Source organism: Globicephala melas, chromosome 1, assembly GCF_963455315.2.
Source record: "Globicephala melas chromosome 1, mGloMel1.2, whole genome shotgun sequence".
Lineage (NCBI taxonomy): Eukaryota > Metazoa > Chordata > Mammalia > Artiodactyla > Delphinidae > Globicephala > Globicephala melas.
Window position 1 is genome coordinate 46,459,971 of NC_083314.1, and position 20,997 is coordinate 46,480,967.

General features: G+C 42.2%; 1 protein-coding gene across 4 annotated transcripts in view; it reads right to left on the reverse strand.

Moving 5' to 3' along the window:
- Positions 1-20,997, reverse strand: part of RGL1 (ral guanine nucleotide dissociation stimulator like 1) — a 278,994-nt gene that overhangs the window by 15,275 nt on the left and 242,722 nt on the right. For all 4 annotated transcript variants that reach the window (XM_060295494.1, XM_030849185.2, XM_060295492.2 and 1 more), the window contains 5 exons: positions 11,380-11,469; positions 8,647-8,733; positions 7,186-7,218; positions 5,058-5,179; positions 2,493-2,582 (listed from right to left, as the gene is read on the reverse strand). In XM_060295494.1, the coding sequence (XP_060151477.1) occupies positions 2,493-2,582; positions 5,058-5,179; positions 7,186-7,218; positions 8,647-8,733; positions 11,380-11,469 (422 nt within the window). The remainder of the gene's footprint in view (positions 1-2,492; positions 2,583-5,057; positions 5,180-7,185; positions 7,219-8,646; positions 8,734-11,379; positions 11,470-20,997) is intronic.

Sequence of the window (20,997 nt, forward strand, 5' to 3'; positions counted from 1 at the left end):
TTGGACCTCCAAGCACTACTGGGGCTTTGGGAAAAAAGCTAAACTGACCACGATTCACAGAAGAGAAAATAATGCTACTGTCTTACTTCTCCATGAATTACAAGGTGGACCTTTGAAGGCTGTGAATTAGTGGTCCTTAGCCCATTAACTGAGAGTCTCTAACTTAGAACTAAATTGTTCAAAGACTAAAGGTTCTTCCATTGGTACAATTCCATGAGGTCATTCTGCTTTGCAAAGATTAATTCTAGCACAACATTAAGCATCTCTGACCTTCAAATGAGGCACCTCTTCCCCTAAGGCTCCAAAATTCTCTCCAATCTCTTTGGATGATGGGTGATTAAATGTGGGGAGAGGAAAAAATACATTTTCAACACGTGTAAAAAATGCTAAGATCATAAAACTTTTTGAAAATGAACAAACACCTTTATATGTACAAGGAATAAGATGGGGGACATGTGACCTGTGCTATTCATAATAAATGTTCAAACAAATGTTCAAACAAAAATGTTCAAATAAATGTTCAAATAAATGTTCAAACTCAACTGCAGATACTCAAGCATATCGGCAAGATTTCACTAACGAGAGAGATGTATGGAGTGTCCACCACACTTTGTGCAGGACTCTGCACGCTGACAGTACTGCCTCTCCTGGATGTCACATGAATATCCTCACAAAGGCTGCACGCAGGTAGAGTGGGTGCTGGAAGAGGACCCCGAGCTGCTAGAGCACCCAGCACAGTAAATACAGATACTCGGAGTCAAGGGAAGCAGTTATATAAAAATGAGCATGCAGTGGCCACTTCCAGGCACAGGGTCTAATTAGACTGACATCAGTCTTCCTTTCCTTCCTTCCTCCTGAGCCTTTCTCTCCTCCTACTTTTCTTCCTTCCCTCCCTCATCTTCTCCCCTCCTCCACTTCTTACTTCCCATTCCATCTTTCCTTCCCCTCTTCCTTCAGAAAGTATTTCTCCACTAGGAAGACGGTAAAAGAGATATAACCTTGGCTCTAGAGCTAAATCTTGGATTTGAGCCCAGATCCTACAATAACTAGCATACTACTTACCTTGTCTGTGCCTTACTTTCCTGGTTTATAAAGTTGGTACAATAGCAGGACCTACTAGGTTATTTTGCGGATTGGACGAGAAATACATGTATTGTTTTCTCAGAACAGTGTTGGCACACGGCTCAATGTATTCATTCAATAAATATCTATTAATCATCTATGTGTCGGGCACCAGTCTAGGTTCCGGGGTTAGCAATGAATAAAAAACAGACATAAATGCCCGTCTTCATAGAGTTTGCATTCTAGATAATAAACAGACACATACAACATAGAGCACGTCAGCCAGAGGGAAACGCAATGGAGAAATCCAAAGCAGCTGAGGGTGAGACAGTGTGCCACGGGTAGGCAACGTGGACAGGCTGTAGTATTAAATAAGGTGGTCAGGGAAGGCTACGAGAAGGTGACAAAGATCTGGGGGAAGTGAGGGAGTGAGCCATTTGGCTATCTGGGGAACAGTGCTCTAAGCAGAAGAAACAGCAAATAAAAATGAGTGTGACTTGTGTGCTCAGGGTGGCCTGGGGGGCCGGAGTGCACGGAGTAGAGTGAGAGGGAAAGGTGAGAGGACAGACGGGGATGGGACGGGCAGATGGGGTTCGGTTGGTACTGCAGGTCTTGAAGGGTCTTGAGGGCCACTGTAAAGACTGGATTGTACTCAAAGGGAGACAAGGTGTTACGAAGTTAGCTACACCTGGCACTGAGCTGGGCAAACAGCCATGGGTATGGTGCACAAGGTTCCTGCTCTCAGGTGGCTTACATTCCAACGAAGGTGACCGCCGGTATGATTGGGACTGACTGGGCAGACGGCAACATTAGACAGGATGCTCTCTCAGGAGGTAATGGTTTTGCCGACATCTGAAAGGAGCGAGCCCCAGAGAGAGCACACGCCAGGCCACAGGGACATCTAGTGCAAACACCTGGTGCATCTAGCGCAGAGCGAGCCTGGTGTGGTTGAAGGATGGCTGGGAGACAGGTAAGCCTGGATCCTGGTGAACAAGGGGGCGTGTCGGACAAGAGGAAGGTGGTAAGAAGAGTAGGGGAAAATCACGCTGCACCTAGTGAAACAGGGTAAGGAGTTCAGGGCTACCTTAAAATAAGACCATCAGAAGTTGTAAAGCAAGGAAGCGATGCAATCTGGTATACATTTTAACACATGACCAGACTACTGGGTGGAGAACAGATTGCTGGAGCAAGGGTGGGGCCGGAAGCCAGTACTGATGTTGCTGGAGTGCTCCAGGCAGGAGATGATGGTGGTTCAGACCAGAGGGAACACTGGGGAAGAATGAGTGGATTTAGAAAACCTATTGAATTCATGACAGAAAGATAAACTATTTAGTGAGTGAACTGGCTCAGGGGAACTTTGTTGAATACCCTTCCCCTCCCGACTCAGACGGGACCCCCTTGGGGCCCCGGGACCCCAGGGTGGCACTCACAGGCTGAGCCTCTTCACCATGCTCTTCCGAGGCTTGGGAGAGGTGGCACTGGCATCGGCAGCCGCTTCGATCTCACAGGAGAGGGCGTAGCTGGGGGAGAGAGGGGAGCTCATGAGGGCGGAGCTAGGGAGGCGAACAGATTTAAATCCACACGATTTACTGGCTTCCTTTTAGAGGCGGGCTCTGAGTATTCAAAGTAAAGATATGTACCATGTTGTTCTATGGCGAATGTCAGAGGGTACTGACTTAATGACCAGACTGTACAGATTGGCACATCCCTCCTCAAAGCCCTGCTGGTGCACAGTGAGGCTGTTTAGTTTCGCAGGCGTCAGACACATGAATTTGCCTGCTCTGGCAGCATCAAAAGCTGACTCCCTTCTGTTTTCCTGATTGTTCTCAACCCTCTGCTGGGCCAGGGGAAGAATCATTTCTTCTCTCCCACCTCCCTCCCATTGCTGTGTGTGTGTGTGTGTGTGTGTGTGTGTGTGTGTGTGTGTGTGTGCTCGCGCGCCCATGCACGTGCTCAACTTACTGTTTATCTAAGGGAAGTGAAAGAAGAGACATTTGTAAATGATCTAATCTTCAGTAAATAGACATAGGCAGTTATATTATTGATAAAAATATATAAATATGATTTCTAATTGACAAAACCTCCTAAATTAAAAATGCTCCAGATTCAGACGTCTATATGCCAGGCAGATATAACTTCCACAGGCACAAGAAGAATTTATATCTGCCTTGAAATGTCTTTTATGAAAGCTTGTAGCTCTAGCTAGAAGATGTACTTGATTCTCGGTAGGCGAGGAAGGCTAAGTGGTGAATATTAGCTTGGGAAGTTGCTTATTATGTGTACTTTTTTTAAACCTAAAGATGTATCCAGGTAGTTGATCAAGCAGAAGTATTCATTGAGATGGGAATTATTCAAATATTAACTTAAGCCGTAGGGGTTTTATAAACAGCAAGAAAAAAATGGGATGTGTTTAACAAGATTCCTTTAATCATTAAAAAGTCAATTCCACAGCTGATATTCTGAGTCTGAACTCTCTGATCCAAACCACCAGCCATGGTGTGTATGTTCCATATGTGAGAAGGATATCCACAGAGGAAGTTCATACACACTGATCATCAGACCAGAAAATGTAAAGAGAGGCAGCAACTGTTTTGTTTTCTACATAGCAAAGAAAAAGTCTCATTAACTGATGAGTACTCTGAATTAAAGGTTGTTTTTTTTTTTCTTGAGTCAAAGGTTTTAATGTAACAGGACCAACCCATTCTGAGATTTAAAAGGACCTCAGAAATCATCTGGCTTTCAAATGAGGAAACAGGCTTCCAGGGTTTACATGACCTGTCCAACATTATATAACCACCTTCAGAGCTTAGGCTTAGAGTCAGGCAGACCTGAGTTTGATTCCAAACTCTATCACTGACCAGTAGTAACACTTCTCTAAACCTCAATTTCCTCATTGGCAAAATACTTATTTTGCTGTCAACTTCACCCTCCCTGTTGATAAACTTTCAAGGAAATCCCCTAGTCTACAGCAAAAGTCAGCAAATATTTTCTGTACAGGGCGAGTCGCTGTTGCAACTACTCAATTCTGTCTTTAAAGCACGAAAGCAGCCATAAATAAGAGGGAAATGAATGGGTTGTGTTCCAGTACAACTTTATTAATGGATATTAAAATTTTAATTTCAAATAACTGCCTCACGTCACAACATTCCTCTTCTTTTGTTTCTTTTTCAACCATTTAAAAATGTAAAAACAGGAGGTAGGCTGGGTATGGCCTGTGAACTCTAATCCTCTGAACTACAGGGTAAAGGCTACACACCCCTCCCTGCTGGGCCAACATTCAAGGCACTGGAGTTAATGTACCTTTCCAAGCTCGTCAACCTCTATTTTGACACCCATCCCTTGTGAACCAACCAGAGTCCAATTGTTCTTCCAAATGCCAAGCTGGTCAGGCCACCAGGTCTTTGCTCACGTTCTCCTCTCTGTCTGGAATGTTCTTCTCCAGTTCTCCTGGTGAAATCTTTTCTTTCTTTCACAGCCCAGCCCAAATGTTAATGCCTTCATGTTATCTTCCCTTTTTCCCCCCCTTCCTTGGCCAAGTGAACTGTTCCTGCCTATGGGTCCTGCAGCACTGTGACTATCCACTGTATTTCAATTCTTCATGAGTCTGTCTCTCCTCCCCACTTGAAAGCTCCATCAAAGCTAGTACCAATTACTAATAGTGACAAACATGGTAACGATGCTGTCTCAAATATGATTACATTTAATCTTCTCAAAGAAACATTTTAGAGTAAGCATCCTGAAGATCAGGAAGAAGAAGTGACTTGTTCAAGGTGACCAAGATAAATAAATGGTAGAGCAAGAATCTGAAAGCACATTTTCTGATGCCATCAGTTCAATTCTTCCTGCTATACCATTAACCTTTGAAAACCGAGGATCTGGAACCGTGGAGCTGCTCACTAAATAGTTGTTGAATAAACGGCCAAATGAGGAACCAGATGCAGTATCCCTCTGGCCAACACCACAGCTCTGCCCTGATGGGCAATGTGTCCTCCTACCTCTCCTCCTCTGTTAGGAGCTGCTGCCTCTGGAACCACTGGATGAACTTTGGGTCTGGGGTCATACAATAGCTGTTGCAGGCAGACTGTAAGAGCTTGATTTGGGCAATCACTTCAAATTCCTAGAGCAGACAGAGCACCAAAGAGAAAGAGTGAATTAAAAGGCCAACCAAATATACATCTTTTCAACATGAAAACACACCACAGTAGGATAAATGATGGACAAATGCATCTAGGAGGATTCTAAAGTGCTGCTTGTAACTCTGACTCACTGGTGTCCTTACATGCTTTAGTGGTCAATCCTTCTTTCTCCTTGAAAAAAGCAATTTATGTGAATAAAACAAGCTACCAAAGTGACCCAAACTAGGTACTACATAAAGTAGTACCTAGTAGTAGAATTTTTCTCTTTTCCATCTCCATTCTTGAGACAGAAAAGTTACTTTTTAAGCCTGAGTCCTTCTAAAATGTATTTAAAAATTCTACTTCCTAAAAGATAAGGAAAATAATTACTCTAAGTCAGGAAGCACACAAGTTTCCCACCCCCATCTTCTTCAACCCTTACCCCTCAATAAATAAGTTTCGGTAGGGCTGAATATCTAAACAGTCTAGGGCCTCATAAACTTGAATGTTTAGATTTCCTGAATCCTTGGGGGTTTACTACTCCAGTAAATCATTTAACTCAGTCTTTTAAAGCTCACAAGAGAAGCAAGTGTATAATTATGTCCAAAATTATTTATACTTCTTTAGATGTTTCAATAAAGATGTTTTTAAAGTCAGCAATGGAAATAAGCTTTAGCTTTAGGTTTTACACTCAAACTTTCCCAAAGTTTAACACGCTAGTCTTAAAAAGAAAGAGATTACCATCCAGGGTTATTCTGAAAGGAAAGGACAGAGACGGGTAACTGTGGAGGCAATAACTGAATTTGTTTTAATGTTACAGGACAGAAGCAGCCCAACAACTGGCAGATTCCATAGGTGTCAACTTCCCATCCAGTGACCTCCACCCTTGGTCTCAGTATCCAAGGAACATTTATCATCAAACGCTACCAGGGACAGAAGGCTTACATTCGTCTAGGGCAGTATATCTTGTTACTGATGAGTTCAGCCTGGTCAGCTCCTAAAACTTTGGTTTTAACTGCAATGTCATTTCCTCCTGGAAGTTTCTCTGACCCCACAAGTTGGGGCTAGATGCCCCTCCCATGTGCTCCTATAATACCCACTACTTCTGCTCACAAGCCCTTATCAGGCTGCATTGTAACTGCCTGTTTGTCTACTTCCCTCCTTGACTGTGAACTTTATGAGGGCAGGGAGCTCTGGGCTTTTTCTGCTGCAATCCCTAAACCTATCACACTGCCCGACCCCTGTTAGGTCTGCAGTCAACGTTTGTGGGATGAAAGAATGAAAGAATAAGTAAAGAACAATGAGAGTTACTAAGGGGTGAAGTTATTATTTTGCTCACTCATATTCCTTGGAATTGTTTAAATATACGATTTTAAAAAACACTAAACCCATAGCGAATTTTCAAAGCTCTGTTTTATCTTTTTTCATGCAGTGTGGAACTCTTCTACTCTCCACAGAAAAATTTCAAATTGATGTTGCACACCCCTTCCTATGCTGACAGGAAAGGAAAAGAATAATTATCCACATGTTAACAATGAAGACCGTTTCCTTTCCTCTCTTCAGTAGGCCTACAGGAGTTAACCATCTTTATTAACCCTTCCATAACATATACTCTTATGAAACCCTTTCTCCTTAATAGAATGGACCTGTTATTGCTGAAGCTGATTGTAAAGAAGGAGATGATGAGGGGGTAAAGGAAGAACTGCAGGCTCAGGAGAGACAGGACAGCATTTGAACCCTGGCTGTGCTACCCGGTGACTCTAGTCAAGTTACTTCATTTCTCTGCGTCCTGGTTTCCTCACCCTTGAATTGAGGATGATAAAACCTACCCCACAGGGCTCTTGGGCAATACCACATAACAACATGCCAAGGACAATGACACCTGATAAATTTTCAATAAATGCTAATTTTTTTCTGCCTCTGCAAAAAATTTAAGTCTCCACTCCTCTAATTTTTTTCGTGCCCAGATGAAGTAAAATGGAAAACCACAGCCAAGACCCCTACTTACCCTTCTCCTCTTCTCAAAGTTTATCAGCCCACCCTGAAAGAAATTTTTTTAAATGAATGACAAACCAAGCTACTTTGAAACTCAGCCTTATTTGTTCTAGGTTTTTGTTAAAATAGCTCAAAGGGATAATAAAGTCACAATTATTCATGACACTGTAATTATGGCTACAATGGAGGAAAAGAAACATCATTCACTTAAAAGAAAAACATTCTTTTAATTATAATAGGACAGGATTGGCAGACGGCCTTCTCTTAAGATGTCTGAAACCAACTAAAACAGTCATGATAAAGGATTTACAACACAGAATCCAAATACATTTGCAGAGACAGTAAAGACAAAAGCTTGAGTGAATGTTCTGTTACACTTTTTTTTCTTTACCAAAAGCAACAAAAACAGATGGTCATTGACTCATACTGGAAACCACACTGTCAATGTTTTATCAAAAGAAGTTTATCAAACTTCTACACAACATCATCACCGAACACCGAAGTTAAGTTTCAATTCTCCATCGTCCCAGCTCCTATTCTCAGTAGGCTGAATTTAACTTCTAAATCATTGGTCACTCCCCCCAAATTCCCCAACACTGATGAGTGTTTCCTGAGATAAGCTGAGGCAGAGGATGTGAAGAGACGCGGAGCATCTCTCTCTGAGGGAGCATGTCCACAACGTTTACGACGACCTTGGAGGTGGGAATTTGCAAGATAACTGCTACTCCTTCTAATTATGATAGAGTAAAAGCAGACTGACTGACTGCATGTGATAACCAGGAAGGTGAGATAAACTTAAATATACAGGAAATCCTTAAATTTCATTTCAAATATCCAGTCTCTTCTCCATGTAATATTCTACTGTATTACTGTTACTAACAAGTAGCTTGTTTCACTTCTTTCCCCATTCTGAGAGAGAGAGAGAAGGTAATAATCTGAAACCATAAAGCGATACTTAAAAATGCACGAGCTTGACTGACTCCCTACCCCAGCAGGTAGAATGTGAGGGTACACTATCCCCCCAGCTCCAGCTGCCAAAGTCCCACCCAGCACCTCGGTCTTTGCTCAAACCCACTCCTTCCTAAGGATCTGCCATGACCTCCCCTCACAGGGAATGGATGGTGGCCTGTCCTCTTCTCTCTTTGCATTTCTGTTTGAATTCTTACTATTTCTGTCCATCACTGCCTGCTTTGATATGTCCCTTCCACTGGATTGATCGTGGCCTGTCCTCTTCTCTCTTTGCATTTCTGTTTGAATTCTTACTATTTCTGTCCATCACTGCCTGCTCTGATATATCCCTTCCACTGGATTGTGAGCCACTGCTGGTGTCACTCATCTTCGTATTCCTCAGAGCATCTAGCACAATGCCACGTTCATAAAAAGCCCTCGATAGGTACAAACAAAGGTGTATTTCTCTCTTGGGTAACCAACGAGAAGGCTGCCGATCCACCTGCACCATCAGCCTGGAACTCACCTCAATGTAGTCCTGAAGGGCAGTGTCAAGCATGGTCAGGTCAGTCAGGAAGGTGCCCAGGTAGGGCACAGTTCCCTGCATCACACCCTGAAGAACAAGCACAGTAAAACGACCTTCGCTGTTATTGAAAGTTCAGGGTTTCAATAACCTCCACACTGGACCAAATGGACCTGTGGCCCGCTACAGTCAGCAACGTGCCCATTTGCAGATGGAAGCAGCAGTCTTCGAATGGCTAGGTGATCCTCGACAGCATTTGGAGAATAATTAAGGACCATTCAAGGCCTAATCTAAGGCCACTAGTGCTAACCTACATGAATGAGATTTTTAAAAATCCCTACACAAATAGGTCAGGAACTCTGTCACCAAGGTAACTTTCAAAGTCATGAAAACCAACCCTCAAAGCCAGGGGATGGTTCAAGTGTGTTCACAGTGGGGTTTACACATCGCGCAGGCTCAGGTCAGAGGGACCTCTGTTCTCTTTCACAGCATGTGGACATTCCCGGTGGTTCAGAATGGCCCTGGGAGGGATGGTCTCACCATTGGTAGAGGATTGGGCTGCTGCCCACTGGAGAAGTGTGACCACAGGAGGACGGGGAGTCACTAGTAAAGTGGCTTCGTGACTCGGTTCTGAAGAATACAGGAGGGAAAGGGAAAAACAGTCCCTTTAAAGTAGAAAACCTGCCAAACTCTACCTTAACCAAGTGATGATGGCTAATATCACCAGTGACATCAGATGTCATTCACTCCTTGATACGATGAGAAGACACTTCACATCTGTGATATTCTTCCCCAAACCCGTGACCTCAGTCTAGTCACTAGAAAAACAACAGACACCCCCTGGTTGTGGGACATTCTAAGGATACTAGAACAGTCTTCCTGAAGACCGTCAGGTAATGACAAACAAGGAAAGACTCAGAAACGGTCACACAGCAGAGGGTACTAGGGTGGCAACTAAATGCAGTGGGGTGCCCTGGGTTGGATCCTGGAACAGAACCAGGATGCTCATGGAAAACTGGTGAAATCCAAGTCAAGTCTGGGTTTCAGTTAACAGCAGTATGCCCATGTCGGTTTCTTAGCATTGACAGATATGCCACGGTTACAGAAAATGTCAACGGGTGGGGAGGTGGGGAGGTGGGGAGGTGGGGAGGTGGAAGGGGGATGGGGGAGGGATTCACAGAAACTCTATGTATTATCTGGAACTCTTCTCTAAATTCTAAAATTAAAAGTTTATTTAAAAAGAAATTTCCCTGGGCTTCCCTGGTGACACAGTGGTTGAGAGTCCGCCTGCTGATGCAGGGGACACGAGTTCGTGCCCTGGTCCAGGAAGATCCCACATGCCGCGGAGCAGCTAGGCCCGTGAGTCATGGCCACTGAGCCTGCGCGTCCGGAGCCTGTTCTCCGCAACGGGAGAGGCCACAACACTGAGAGGCCCACATACCGCAAAAAAAAAAGAGAAAAAAGAAATTTCCTTCAGAAATAAAGGTAGAAGCACTTCCACTGCAGGTATATACATATTATATTAATTTCACCAAATTTCCTTTGAAATCATCCCTATTCTCCACAAGGCCACAGAGGCACTAACCATTCTGAAGAGAAAATAAAAAGGGGCTTCCATGGACACCTTATCCTACAGTCCATTAAGGCACTTATGGAAATTCTGGCCAGAAAACAGTCTCCACCAGGGCAGGACAAGGCTGCCTGATGTGTGTGCAGCTGGCTGTTTCCTCAGCCAGAGCTGCTTCTTGAGGTTCGCTCCAGGCAGGGCTTTGTCCTTCAGGAACTCTGTGTCAGCTGCAGTATGTCCTTCCCTATCATGTGTACAAGGTCTCATCCTGAACTGAAATAATCTCTTTTTTTAACGGCTATTTTTAACTTGTCTTTGAACCACCAAAAAGGTCTGAAGTGCTGTGAATGCCTTACAGGCTTTATGTTACAGAGACTCCCATCACTCAAAACCAACATTTCTGATTTATGCCCAGCTTTCCAAAGAAGGAGAAAATCTTCTCAACGCAGGGGTGAGAGTATTTTGAGTTTGTCAGTCTCCATTCTCCTCTCTCTGGTTTTCCCCTTCTATGCTAAAAGTTAGGAGGGTGTTAAAAATAAAGCCAATGATGTCAAGGACTACCTTCCAGTCTTGAACAGGGAGGTATCACATTCCTTTGAGTACTGAAAAACTAGAAAGATTTGGCTAGTACTTGGGGTTAGTGACGAGAGCCAGAAAATGACTAGAGGATTTGGAACAAATGAAAAGGTCTCCGAGTACAAGGACCAAGTCCTCCTGGGAGCTGACACTCTCTCTCCCCGGCACCCAGGTACTGGGCCACCGTGTGTTCCAAGCTGGCTACAGTAGGCATTCCCGTCGGGGAACTGAAGCCCAGGGGTCTCAAGGCCAAGGTCGCGGTAGCTCCTAAGTGCAGGAGTGGATAAAGAAGACAGCAAAAGGGACAGAAATCTACCTGCCGCAGATTTTCCCTCACTTCCAGAAAATAAAAATGTTCCAGAAAACAATGTGATTTGCGACTTTCAGTGTTTATTTGCTGCTGGGTCCAGTGGGAATGAAAATAGCTTCAGACCTCCCAGGGCTGCTGAGAACAGATGAGGTAAAGAATGGAGAACTTCTTTGGGGGCAGGGGCACCCTGCAGACTAAAGGGTCCAGGGCCATGCAGGAGCCCAGCCCCTGACATAGGGCTGCTCTCTGGTGGGCCCTCAGGGAGACCCAGGGCCTTACATACCATGTCCTTCTGGAGCTGAAGCCGCCTCTGAGTGCGCTTCTGGTTTTCCTTCACGCTGCTGTCCAGGTTTGCAAATTTTGAGGTTCCTTCCTAAGAAACAGAAGCACACACAGAGGAAAGTGATACAGGGGCAAGTGAAGGGGCACCTAGTTTCTGGGGCGGAACCTCTGCACAACTATCTGGACGCCATGCAAAGTGAAGAGGCCCCCAGCAGGCTCTGGACTATTATGCAAACACTTGGCTGGCTACTGGTTGAGCCATCTATTCTTGAGGGTGCCTGGTGGCCATGGCTTATCCCGTTTCCCCGCCCCCCTATTTTGTAAGAAGAGCCCCTGATTTGGTTATAAAATCAATCATTAATACAAGGCAGGCAATTCCTGGAACTGGAGACAATTTTTACACATCCCAAATTTCACTTGAAGTAATCACACATCCTGGAAATGAAGATCTCTTCCTCTGTAAATTTTATGATTTCTTGATCTTGGCCTGAAAGGCCTGTGCCAGCATTCTGTGAAAGAAAAGGGACTATTTCTGTGGTATTTCTTAGCTAAATGAAACTTTTTATACCGGAAGTTTTCTGAGGAAGTCCAGCACTGATCTATGAAAGCCAGACCTTCATGCATTTTTCTCCCCTTTTTCTCCCCCAGTCCATCCTCCCAACTTGCCTCTCAGGTTTGGAACTCCTACAAATCAATCTTTCCTCCTGGCGCCTGAGAACAGATGGCTACCCTTTCTCTCCTCCCATCTGTTGCGACAACAAACTCTTCTACATAATGACTAATCTCCAGTTTTGCTGACTGAACATAAAGTGTTTTTGGTTTTGTGGTTTGGGGGGTCTTGTTAAGTTCTCATTTTCCAGGAACTGCATGAATGGGAGGCAAATTTCACAATTCAGTAGTGCATAATTGCATTGTTTTTCCATTAGTCAGTTCTCCCTGGGTTTATCATATGACCACAGCATGTGACTTTTCACTACTGTACGACTACGAGGGAATCTTTTCCAGTGACTTAGCCTTTCCAATGACAGTGCGACATCAATGTCTTGTATCATTCACCAGCCTTTACCCAGGTCCAGGTACATCACTGGGGACAGAATCCATACTGACTCATTACCAATTTTCAGTCTCCCTATTACAAGTGATAATAAGAAGAGGTATCATTTAATGATTCCCTGCTTACAGTTTTTCCTGGGGATGAATGAAAGTGTCCTGAAATGTGCCACTTCCTGTGCTGGGTGGTTGAGTCCTCCCAAACTATTGATAATTTTTTTTTGAATTTTATTTTTTTTATACAGCAGGTTCTTATTAGTTACCTATTTTATACATATTAGTGTATACATGTCAATCCCAATCTCCCAATTCATCACACCACCACCACACCCCCACCACCAGCTTCCCTCCCTTGGTGTCCATACATTTGTTCTCTAAGTCTGTGTCTCTATTTCTGCTTTGTAAATAAGATCATCGATACCATTTTTCTAGATTCCACATATATGAATTAATATACAATATTTGTTTTTCTCTTTCTGACTTACTTCACTCTGTATGACAGTCTCTAGATCCACCCACATCTCTACAAATGACCCAACTTCGTTCCTTTTTATGGCTGAGTAATATTCCATTGTATATTTGTGCCACATCTTCTTTATTCATTCATCTGTTGATTGATATTTAGGTTGGTTCCATGTCCTGGCTATTGTAAATAGTGCTGTGATGAACACTGGGGTGCATGGGTCCTTTTGAATTATGGTTTTCTCTGGGTATATGCCCAGTAGTGGGATTGCTGGGTCATACGGTAATGCTACTTTTAGTTTTTTAAGGAACCTCCATACTGTTCTCCATAGGGGCTGTATCAATTTACATTCCCACCAACAGTGCAGGAGGGTTCCCTTTTCTCCACATGCTCTCCAGCATTTGTTCTTTGCAGATTTTCTGATGATGCCCATTCTAACCAGTGTGAGGTGATACCTCATTGTAGTTCTGATTTGCATTTCTCTAATAATTAGTGATGTTGAGCAGCTTTTCATGTGCCTCTTGGCCATCTTTATGTCTTCTTTGGAGAAATGTCTATTTAGGTTTTCTGCCCATTTTTTGATTGGGTTGTTTCTTTAATATTGAGTTGCATGAGCTGTTTATATATTTTGGAGATTAATCCTTTGTCCATTTATTCATTTGCAAATTCTGAGGGTTGTCTTTTCGCCTTGTTTACAGTTTCCTTTGCTGTGTCAAAGCTTTTAAGTTTCATTAGGTCCCATTTGTTTAGTTTTGTTTTTATTTCCATTACTCTAGGAGGTGGGTCAGAAAAGACCTTGCTGTTGATTTACATCAAAGAGTGTTCTGCCTATGTTTTCCTCTAAGAGTTTTATAGTGTCTGGTCTTACATTTAGGTCTCTAATCCATTTTGAGTTTATTTTTGTGTATGGTGTTAGGGAGTGTTCTAATTTCATTATTTTACATGTAGCTACCCAGTTTTCCCAGCACCACTTATTGAAGAGATTGTCTTTTCTCCATTGAATATCCTTGCCTCCTTTGTCACAGATTAGTTGACCACAGGTGCATGGGTTTATCTCTGAGATTTCTATCCTGTTCCATTGATCTATATTTCTGTTTTTGTGCCAGTACCATATTATCTTGATTACTGTAGCTTTGTAGTATAGTCTGAAGTCAGGGAGTCTGATTCCTCCAGCTCCATTTTTTTCACTCAAGATTGCTTTGCCATTTGGGGTCTTTTGTGTCTCCATACAAATTTTGAGACTTTTTTGTTCTAGTTCTGTAAAAAATGCCATTGGTAATTTGATAGGGATTGCATTGAATCTGTAGATTGCTTTGGGTAGTATAGTCATTTTCACAATACTGATTTTTCCAATCCAAGAACATGGTATATCTCTCCATCTATTTATGTCATCTTTGATTTATTTCATCAGTGTCTTATAGTTTTCTGAGCACAGGTCTTTTTACCTCCTTAGGTAGGTTTATTCCTAGGTATTTTATTCATTTTGTTGCAATGGTGAGTGGGATTGTTCCCTTAATTTCTCTTTCTGATCTTTTGTTGTTAGTGTATAGGAATATGAGAGATTTCTGTGCATTAATTTTGTATCCTGCAACTTTACCAAATTCATTGATTAGCTCTAGTAGTTTTCTGGTGGCATCTTTAGGATTTTCTATGTATAGCATCATGTCATCTGCAAACAGTGACAGTTTTACTCCTTCTTTTCCCATTTGTATTTCTTTTTCTTCTCTGATTGCCATGGCTAGGACTTCCAAAACTATGTTGAATAATAGTGGTGAGAGTGGACATCCTTGTCGTGTTCCTGATCTTAGAGGAAATGCTTTCAGTTCTTCACCACTGAGAATGATGTTTGCTGTGGATTTGTCATATATGGCCTTTATTATGTTGAGGTAGGTTCCCTCTATGTCCACTCTTCTGGAGAGTTCTTATCATAAATGGGTGTTGAATTTTGTCAAAAGCTTTTCCTGCAACTATTGAGATGATCATATGGTTTTTATTCTTCAGCTTGTTAATATGGTGTATCATGTTGATTGATTTGCATATAGTGAAGAATCCTTGCATCCCTGGGATAAATCCCACTTGATCATAGTATATGATCCTTTTAATGTGTTGTTGGATTCTGTTTGCTAGTATTATGTTGAGGGCTTTTGCATCTATATTTGTCAGTGATATTGGTCTCTAATTTTCTTTTTTTGTAGTATCTTTGTCTGGTTTTGGTATCAGGATGATGGTGGCCTCGTAGAATGAGTTTGGGAGTGTTCCTTCCTCTGCATTTTTTTGGAAGAGCTTGAGAAGGATGGGTGTTAGCTCTTCTCTAAATGTTTGATAGAATTCACCTGTGTAGCCATCTGGTCCTGGACTTTTGTTTGTTGGGAGATTTTTGTACTTTTTTTTTTTTTTTTTTGCAGTACACGGGCCTCTCACTCTTGTGGCCTCTCCCATTGTGGAGCACAGGCTCCTGACACGCTGGCTCAGCGGCCATGGCTCACAGGCCTAGTCACTCCGTGGCATGTGGGATCTTCCTGGACCGGGCCACGAACCTGTGTCCCCTGCATTGGCGGGCGGACTCTCAACCACTGCGCCACCAGGGAAGCCCTTTCGGGAGATTTTTAATCACAGTTTCGATTTCATTACCTGTGATTGGTCTGTTCATATTTTCTATTTCTTCCTGGTTCAGTATTGGAAGGTTATATCTTTCTAAGAATTTGTCCATTTCTTCCAGGTTGTCCATTTTATTGACACAGAGTTGCTTGCAGTAGTATCTTAGGATGCTTTGTATTTCTGTGGTATCCATTGTAACTTCTCCTTTTTCATTTATAATTTTATTGATTTGAGTCCTCTCCCTCTTTTTCTTGATGAGTCTGGCTAAAGGTTTATCAATTTTGTTTATCTTCTCAAAGAACCAGCTTTTAGTTTTATTGATCTTTGCCATTGTGTTCTTTATTTCTATTTCAGTTATTTCTGCTCCGATCTTTATGATTTCTTTCCTTCTACTAACTTTGTGTTTTGTTTGTTCTTCTTTCTCTAGTTCCTTCAGGTGTAAGGTTAGATTGTTTATTTGAGATTTTTCTTGTTTCTTGAGGTAGGATTGTATTGCTATAAATTTCCCTCTTAGAACTGCTTTTGCTGCATCCCACAGGTTTTGGATCATCGTGTATTCATTGTCATTTGTCTCTAGGTATTTTCTAATTTCCTCTTTGACTTCTTCAGTGATCTCTTGATTATTTAGTAATGTACTGTTTAGCCTCCAGGTGTTTGTGTTTTTTACGTTTTTTTCCCTGTAATTTATTTCTAATCTCATAGCGCTGTGGTTGGAAAAAGATGGATATGATTTCAATTTTCTTAAATTTACTGAATCTTGATTTGTGACCCAAGATGTGATCTATCCTGAAGAATGTTCTGTGTGCACTTGAGAAGAAGGTGTAGTATGCTATTTTTGGATGGAATGTCCAATAAATATCAATTAAGTCTATCTGACCTATTGTGTCATTAAAAGCTTGTTTTTCCTTATTAATTTTCTGTGTGGATGATCTGTCCATTGGTGTGAGGTGTTCAAGTCCTCCACTATTATTGTGTTACTATTGTTTTTTCCTTTTATAGCTGTTAGCATTTGCCTTACATATTGAGGTGCTCCTATGTTGGGTGCATATATATTTATAATTGTTATATCTTCTTCTTGGATTAATTCCTTGATCATTATGTAGTGTCCTTCCTTGTCTCTTGTAATATTCTTTATTTTAAAGTCTATCTTATCTGATATGAGTATTGCTACTCCAGCTTTCTTTTGATTTCCATTTGCATGGGATATCTTTTTCCATCCCCTCACTTTCCATCTGTATGTGTCCCTAGGTCTGAAGTGGGTCTCTTATAGACAGCATATACACGGGTCTTGTTTTTGTATCCATTCAGCCAGTCTATGTCTTTTCGTTGGAGCATTTAATCCATTTATATTTAAGGTAGTTATCGATATGTGTTTTCCTGTTGCCATTTTCTTAATTGTTTTGGGTTTGTTATTGTAGGTCTTTTCCTTGTCTTGTGTTTCCTGCCTAGAGAAGTTCCTTTAGCATTTGTTGTAAAGCTGGTTTGGTGGTGCTGAATTCTCTTAGCTTTTGCTTGTCTGTAAAGGTTTTAATTTCTCCATCGAATCTGAATGAGATCCTTGCCTGGTAGAGTAATCTTGGTTGTAGTTTCTTCCCTTTCATCACTTTAAATATATTATGCCACTCCCTTCCGGCTTGTAGAGTTTCTGCTGAGAAATCAGCTGTTAACCTTAAGGGAGTTCCCTTGTATGTTATTTGTTGTTTTTCCCTTGTTGCTTTTAATAATTTTTCTTTGTGTTTAATTTTTGTCAATTTCATTACTATGTGTCTTGGCATGATTCTCCTTGGGTTTATCCTGCCTGAGACTCTCTGTGCTTCCTGGACTTGGACGGCTATTTCCTTTCCCATGTTAAGGAATTTTCAACTATAATCTCTTCAAATATTTTCTCGGGTCCTCTCTCTCTCTTCTCCTTCTGGGACCCCTATAATGCGAATGTTGGTGTGTTTAATGTTGTCCCAGAGGTCTCTTAGGCCATCTTCATTTCTTTTCATTCTTTTTACTTTATTCTGTTCCGCATCAGTGAATTCCACCATTCTGTCTTCCAGGTCACTTATCCGTTCTTCTGCCTCAGTTATTCTGCTATTGATTGCTTCTAGTGTGTTTTTCATTTCAGTTATTGTATTGTTCATCTCTGTTTGTTTGTTCTTTAATTCTTCTAGGTGTTTGCTCTTTAATTCTTCTAGGTCTTTGTTAAACATTTCTTGCATCTTCTCAATCTTTGCCTCCATTCTTTTTCCAAGGTCCTGGATCATCTTCACTATCATTATTCTGAATTCTTTTTCTGGAAGTTGCCTATCTCCACTTCATTTAGTTGTTTTTCTGGGGTTTTATCTTGTTCCTTCATCTGGTACATAGTTCTCTGCCCTTTTCATTTTGTCTATCTCTCTGAGAAAGTAGTTTTTGTTCCATAGGCTGCAGGACTGTAGTTCTTCTTGCTTCTGCTGCCTGCCTTCTGGTGGATGAGGCTATCTAAGAGGAAACTCTTGAGAATTTTCTTGGAGTGAGAAATCAATTCTTTCTGACTTGAATGCAATGTCCACCTCTTTCCAGGGAGTAGGTTATTCTGGTTCCCTTTCAGTTTCTCAATCACTGACAGACATTTAATATATGGACATTATTGCAAGTATACTTAAAATTATTAAGAAGGATTTCTGAAAATTTAAGAGGCTCCTGAGAATCACAGAAGTAGAATCCTAAAAGAGCACTTAGGAAAACCTCCTCATTGGGAGGACAAAGATCTGGGATGAGGAGCTGGAAGGTTTGCTGATTTCATGACTTCATGAGAGCGAGATTCCACTCCTGGATAGATAACTAAAAAAAGACTGACTAGTAGTGCCAGCTCTTCCAGGTGAGGTGTCAACTGAAATCCCCTATGTGCCACATCCAACCATGTTTTGGATGTGGAAGTGTTTTCCTTCCTCGGCCCTAAATCCTTTGCCCTGCAAGGTCTCACAACACCAATCCCTTGAAACTTCTTGAGACTCTTCACAGGATTTGTGATTGCATTGCTCTGGGTCCCTCCTCTGGCCTCCTTTTGCTGCCTGTGTTCACTCTCTCTTAATGACTCTTCTTTCTGACAAAGTCATCTTGTTTTTCACTCTACTCAGGTATTTGGAAATACTATCCAGTCCTGTGACCTCAATCATCACCCATGTTTGGATGAATTCCAAATCTTGCCCTCCATCAACCTTCCACTCTCCTCTTGTCTCCTCTCCTCTCTGTCCTTCTTTCTCTCTCTCTAGTGCAAACTTCTCACCTGAGTCTCGCTTTCTCTCTATCTCCATCTGTGGCAAAGGACAGCTGCCCTCATCCATCCTGTTCCTGGGCCTCAGAGGGGCCTCTTCTACTTGGGTGCTACACAGACATTTGGATCCCTCTCCATACATGTTGATTAAATGACAGCTCAGCAGTTAAGGGTAATTATGTGAATAGGCCTTCCCAGCCCTACGGGCTTCTACCCCAGCTCTGACTTCAGTGTGCTTGGAGCTTCACTAAACAGACATCTCCACCAGAGCCTGGGCCTTTCTAGCATTTGTTTCTAGCAATGTAACCCAGAAGAGTTCTCACCAAGAATCCCAAGAAACAAGAAGATTTGGTGAGATTCTGCCTTCCTGTTCGTTTGAAATGTGCAGACTCCATAGAAAACCTGCTTGGAATGATCCAAGTTTTGGAAATCCTAAGACAGTAACAGGTTTAAGATAATCTCCGAGTAAAATAAAAACATTTGTCTCCAACAATTAAAAGGAAAACCACAGATTTTTGCTAATTCTGATGTTGCCTCAGCCATAGTATTATAGAGGTAGCACCTTACATCTGTCCAGAAGCAGAAGAGAAGAGAGGTCATTCACGACTAGGATTACCGAACCACAAATCAGTTTTAAGTCCAGGAGTGGCATATTAAAAACAGAGACCAGCCATGGTTCTTCTGAAAACCAAAGTACCTTCATTTCGTTACAACTGTGCTGAGAATTCATATCCAGAATTATATACTTAGTATGAAGAATAATAAACAAAGATGACTGGAAAGGGACCCACAGAGACGTATGACCTGCCCCAAACATTCCACTATCATTCACGATAATGCGCAGGCCCCATGAGTTCATAGCCAAGTTTTTCATCTTTGGGATTCCAGCCACGTACAAGAAATTTAACCTAGAGCACCGAGGTAAACTTCTACATTTCAGAAAGTTTTATGGGACCTTTAATGTCTAGATATAGCTCTGCTTCTAAGGTTTCAGCCAGAACACGGCCACCAGGCAATGGGCTGCACAGTATTCAATTTATCTGCTTTGGAAGGATGACTCAGAGCTATTGGGATTTGAATGTGTGGCTCCAATTAGTCCAGCTTTGTATTACTGACAGGGAGACCACTAAGCCATCTCCTTCCAGCCAGATGAGTTTCCATTTAAACTCTGCAAATCCAAGGGGATGTGAAGCGGGGAGTAACACGACCTCAGCAAGCCAAGCATTGTTTAGTGTGCAGTGCATCAGGTGAGCCTAATCCAAAGTCAGACAGCAGACACCCTGCCCTGCTCACATCATCTACACCAGGAAGGGCTAAGAGTGGGCAAGTTGTTAAAGTCCTGTGAATGAGGAGGTCCATCAATGGATGTCAGTTTCTGAACACTTGCTACATGCCCAGTGTGTTAGGCATTAGAGACAAAACAGTGAAAAAGGCCCTGCCTGCAAGAGGCTTACAGGCCAGCAGGGAGACAGGTGAAATGCACAAGCGATTCTAATGGAGCATATGATAAGTGTTAGGACAGAGGAATGACGGGCTTCTGGAGGACATGGGAAGGGGCCTAATCAGACCTGAGGGTGTCAAGGAAGGATTCAAGCAGAAATGTAGTCCTCACTGAGACATGAAGGAAGAGAAGCAGGACTTAGGAGAACAGTCAAGAAGACCGTAACAGATGCTCTTACAGGAACGACTAACCTAACAGTTATCAACTGATGCCTTTTCTAAGTAACCCCATCCCCACTTGACTCTCATTCCTACTCCAAGTGTCTACTGTAAGCTTACATGTATCACTTATACTTTCTTCATTTTCATTTGTTATGCATACTTTGGTTTCACATGTAGATAGCTTGTGAAATACTACAAAAAACTGACATTTGCACATGGCTTTCAAATATTTCCTTAGTCAATCTTCAAAACAATTCCATGAGATCAGTAGACTAAATAGTACTATTATCATCTCCAATTCACAGAAGAGGAGACTAAGGACAAGGGTCCTCTGTTCTAACAGCCCAGTTCAGGGCTTCCCCCTATGGTAGCACATATCATAGTTTTTTTGTTTTTTATTTTTGGTTTGGGGTTTTTTTTCCATAATTGCCCACTTTGCCTCCCCCATGAGACTGCAGTCTCCTTAAGATTGGAGGCTGCCTTCAGAACGGCTGTACCTCCCTCACCCAGCACACAGTGAATGCCCAATCAGGATTAACTGAATTACCAACTTATTTTCCTTCTCCATGAAGTTTCACATGACATACCCTGCCTCCTACTCC